General features: G+C 42.8%; 2 protein-coding genes and 1 pseudogene across 11 annotated transcripts in view; all 3 read left to right on the forward strand.

Moving 5' to 3' along the window:
- The window catches only part of LOC110062792 (uncharacterized), an 18,961-nt gene that overhangs the window by 8,056 nt on the left and 5,905 nt on the right, over nucleotides 1-5,000 (forward strand). The window lies entirely within an intron of this gene.
- LOC149105636 (uncharacterized) lies at nucleotides 78-780 on the forward strand. The gene has a single exon (XM_089270570.1). It carries the CDS (start codon nucleotides 78-80, stop codon nucleotides 318-320), a length of 243 nt encoding a protein of 80 aa, XP_089126696.1. The 3' UTR covers nucleotides 321-780.
- On the forward strand, nucleotides 1,037-1,729 carry LOC149105637 (uncharacterized; annotated as a pseudogene).

Here is a 5,000-nt window from a genome sequence, read left to right on the forward strand (position 1 = left end):
ACGACGGTACCCAAGATCTGAGAGGTTACTATCGATTCTTACAAGCCACAGGATGTTTGTGCAAACATTAAGGTAACATGGTCAGAAGCGAAGACTGGGGTCAAGGCAAGAATTGCACACTGTTTGTATTTGACAGTGCAGCCAACGGATGTTTGGACAGTCCGGTGTTGAACCCCAAGCAGTCAGGAGAGTTACAGATCGTGCTGAACTTCGGTGTCGCACCAGGTAACAACATCACAGTCATCTTGTACGGAGAGTTTGAAAAACTCTTGGAAATAGACAAGAACAAAGCCGTGTTGTACGACATTTGCCAACGCTAATGGAAAAAGTACCTCTGAATAACGTGCAACTGGATCATTTGGCGAAAGCGGATGCCATTTTGAAACCTTACTTTTACGGGACGGTGGCTTGTGATCGATTACCACGTCGACCGATCAAGAAAGAACCTCGTGGGTACATTGTAAACACAGATCCACATGATAGACCGGGCCGACACTGGCTGGCGCTTTGGACCCATAGTGGGAATGTGTGCGAGGTGATGGACAGCTACGCCCTACCTTTAGAGACTTACAAGTCAACACAGCCTTTGCAAGACTGGTTAAAAAGTCAATGGCAACATGTCAATTACAATGGACGGTCTCTGCAATCGATTTACAGTAAAAGCTGTGGTGATTACGCCTTGTTCTATTTAAAAGACAGAGCGAGAGGTCAAAGCATGAACGAGTTCTTGAGGCGTTTCTCGAAACATGATTATGTAGACAACGATCACAAAATAGGCCAGATGTTAAAGAAGTTGATCGAAAAAGAGTTAGAATGGGATAAAGTGTGTAAAGTGAAACATCACCAAGACACCTCTCGTTGCGGTGTGAGATATTTAGTGTAATGATTGTTGGTTTGACATTAAAATACGATTGAAAACGTTCATTTTCCGTGTGATGATTTTGTAGTACAATGGTTAGTATTCTCGACTGTCACTCGAGAGATCAGGGCTCCATTCCCCGTTGGGTGGAATTTTTCCTTTCCATGCGGTATCAAAAGTAGCATGCCCATGTGCGTTTGGTCATTTGGACTCATGGAACGACGCAAGTCTTTTCGATTTCACACCCCTTCCAGTCTGTTGGTGGTGGGTCCCTCAGGGTGTGGCAAGACTGTGTTTACCGCTAAACGTTTACTGAACAACCTCGATTTGTCTCATACCCCACCCTCCCAAATACATTATTGTTACGAAGTGTGGCAAGACGGGTTTCAGCCCATGAAAGAACAGGGGGTCAAGTTTCACGAAGGCGTTCCCGACACAGATCAACTGAAAATGTGGTTTCCTAAAGGCGGATGACTCGTGTTGGACGATCTAATGGCTGAAGGAGGGAACGATAAACGAGTGTTGGATCTGTTCACCAAACATTCTCACCATCAGAACGTCACCGTGCTCTACTTGTGCCAAGACATGTTTCCGCCGGAGAAATATGCCAAGAGTATTTCCAGAAACGCCCACTATGTCGTAGCCTTCAAGAATCCACGAGATCAATTAGGCATGAGAAATTTACTGTTACAGGCATTTCCCACCCAATGGCAAGTTTTACAAGACACGTTTCAACGTTTGACAGAACGTCCGTTCGGATACATGGTCTTGGATTTACATCCAGGCAGTTCGGACGATCAAAGGATTCTCAGCCACCTTTTAAAGGACGAAGGATGTATGAGATGTCACAAATTCATTGAGACATCGTGATGAGTTCTTCCCAAGATTCAATCACTACCGTATCTCTAATGAACGGATCCAAGAAAAGCGCCCAGTTGGTAAACAAAGATTTGTTGTACCGATTGGATGGGCAAACTCTATCATCTGGCTGACATCGCCTCAGGAGAGAAGATTCATTACTATGATTTTACATCTCTCTATCCGTTCATTAATAAGAATGCTGAGTATCCTGTCGGCCACCCTGAAATTATATTTCAGCCGGAAGACACAGACATCCAAAATTACTTCGGGATTGCCAAGGTCACAATCTTACCTCCAGAAAAACTGTTTCATCCAGTACTTCCGCTGCGTGAAAATGGTAAACTAACATTCCCGCTATGTAGAGCCTGTGTACAAGAAGAGATGGAAAAACCAATGCTACAACGGATCTGGGTTTGCAGTCACAGCGACAGTGAAAGACAAATTACAGGTACATGGTGTATCCCCGAACTGAACAAAGCCGTTGAGAAGGGCTACAAAATAACTTACATTCACGAAGTGTGGCATTTTTCTGAAACGAGGAAAGGTCTCTTTAAAGACTATGTGAATACATGGTTAAAGATTAAAGAGGAGGCAAGCGGCTGGCCAGCTCATGTAGGCGATGATCCCGTCAAACAGCAAGAACATCTGAGATCCTACAAAGCGAAAGAGGGCATCGAACTCAACCGCAACAACATTGAAAAGAATCCCGGCAAACGTAGCCTTGCAAAAATGATGTTAAATTCCATGTGGGGGAAGTTTGGCCAGCGCACCAACAAAACTCAAATCAAAGAGTTCGGAGATCCTATGAGGTTCAGTGCATTCCATGAAAGTGATGCAAATGACATTTGCTACGTGAGTGTATTGTCTGAAGACATCGTTGAAATTCACTATAAACTGAAATCGAATGACGAACCTGTCTCACCAAACCTCAACATTTTCATCGCTTGTTTCACGACATGTTGGGCTCGACTTCGTTTGTATGCAGCTCTGGACATGCTACAAGAACGAGTACAGTACACAGACACCGACAGCGTTATTTTTTCCAGTTTACCTGATGAAAACAATCCTCCCCTTGACGACTTTCTCGGTGATTTCAAGGACGAGTTGGGAGAAGACGACTTCATCACTGAATTTGCGTCCGCGGGACCGAAAAATTATGGTTACCTCACGAAGAAAGAAAAAGAAGAATGCAAAGTGAGGGGAATCTCTTTAAACAGTGAAGGTAGCAAGCAGTTAAATTATCAAGTGTTGCGGCAAAATGTTTTAGACGAAATTCAACGCCCTCTCGAGAAAACGCGACAAACTGATATTTACAAGTCTTATCACATCGTCCGAAACTCCAAAGAGTACTCACTGACCACAATCTCTCAGACGAAAAAGTACCAGCTTGTGTACGAAAAACGAGTGATAGATCCCTACACCTTCAAAACATATCCCTATGGCTATGAAAGAATAACAAATGAGGACGTAGACATGATTGAACTGTTGTGCCATTTGTAAACACTTTTGTAAATAGTTTCATTCATAAGTTGAGCGCAATCCACTAAGGAGTTGCACACGGCTCTGTCCTGTAATTTTAGGGAAACATTTGATATTAAAGTTAATGGTTAACTTTAAAATTGCGTGATTACTTTGTTTATCTTAGAAACCAGACTTTTTACTCGGTCAACACGGAAACGAGATTAATGACGTCAAAGGGGGCGGGGCTTCTGGTTACCATGGATACGTCAAACTCGAGAAAACAATAGAACTCCTTTCCATAACAATACTTTTTCATTTGCATCACACTACCTGTCAAATTCGTACTGGACTAGCCCATACCACTACTCGCGCTTTTGTTGTTTCACCAGGAGGAAGAAATTTGTTTGTATAGTGGTTATGACGGACTAACAAGCACAAGCGTTTTGTATATGATCATTGTCTCTGGCGCGGATATGGAGGACAACCTCGTGCCAGGTTTAGACTCTTAAAATGGTTGATTGAATTGAATGATTGATTCATTGATTGACTGATTGATCGGTCGATCGATTGAGGGAACTGAGTGAAGGCTTCAAAGCTGGCTTTACTGTGGTCAATTAAGTGATCTAGATCATCTAGATCATGGGAGTCGACTTCCCGGGAAGGGGGAGGGGGGAGTTGTACTCCCAGAAAGATTGGGTAGGGGTGTGCGGCCCGCTTCCCAAAACCCTTACTCTATTTACGGCCCTATTTATGACCTATTTATGACCTGGCCAAAAATTCGATACCCTATTTATGCCCTGTTTCAGACCTGCATAACAATTAGTTACCGTGCCGACCGATGTTATAGGCATTTTGAAGGGCTTGTGTTGATGGCTTATGGATAATGATGAACAATAAGATTAGCTTCTTGTAAAAACGTACACAGTTCAAGACTAGAGTGCAAAAACCATACCCTATTTATGACCAAAACGGCTGAAGCCCCCTTCCCCCGGGGTCGATTTAAGACAATAGTTTCGCCCGATATTCTCTTGTTTTGCCGCAAAGTACCACTGAGGCATTTGTTCAGTCGAGTGAGACGAGAGTCAAAGTTGGGCTTAGATAAGTAAAGATTGTAGGGCTTCGCAGTGGATAAAACGATCAACGAATCTGGAGAAAAAAACTTTTCCCGCGTGTCTGTGATTTCACTCTCTAGTAATTACCATAAATCTCCAAGACGGTTTGTTGATGGAGCCACAGTAAGCAGGGCAAACAATAAAACTTCCATAAATTAAGTTTAAGGTGATAGGGATTGATGGTGAGACTACCGAATTACTGAACAATAAGTTTGTGGCGTGGTTTGGAAAGCGAGTACAATTTTCCTTTTTCATCTGTCTTTTTGACCCGGGTTAAGTGTTGATATCAAATTTTCATTTTCATTCTAAGGTTTATTGTAAGAGTTCTCGACATATCTCTGCCCTATTCAAAGTTACTGAATGGCAATAAACGCAATAGCTTCACTTATGTACGAAGACAGAGCTTATATATACGTTCTGAACAGCTCAGCGCGGTTAAGTAACTGATTCCCAGGAGACCTCTCCCCTGTTCGCTGCTTCAATAGCTTCAAAGATGAATTGTGCGCTTAACTAATTAAAAAATCAACTGAAGTTCATGGGAGCCGGCCCAGCACAATAGTTTCTCTGCAAAGTAACACTCAGGGATTTGCTTTTTATATTAATTGAGTGAGATGAGAGCCACAAGATAGCTTTGGATTAGCAAATATTGGGAAGTTTCAAGCGGGAGGAATCAGTACATTCTTCACAGTGTAAAAAGGAGTCGGACG

This window comes from Orbicella faveolata, unplaced genomic scaffold (genome assembly GCF_042242905.1).
Source record: "Orbicella faveolata isolate gen_17 unplaced genomic scaffold, um_ofav_v1 contig_34, whole genome shotgun sequence".
In the NCBI taxonomy this organism is placed as follows: domain Eukaryota; kingdom Metazoa; phylum Cnidaria; class Anthozoa; order Scleractinia; family Merulinidae; genus Orbicella; species Orbicella faveolata.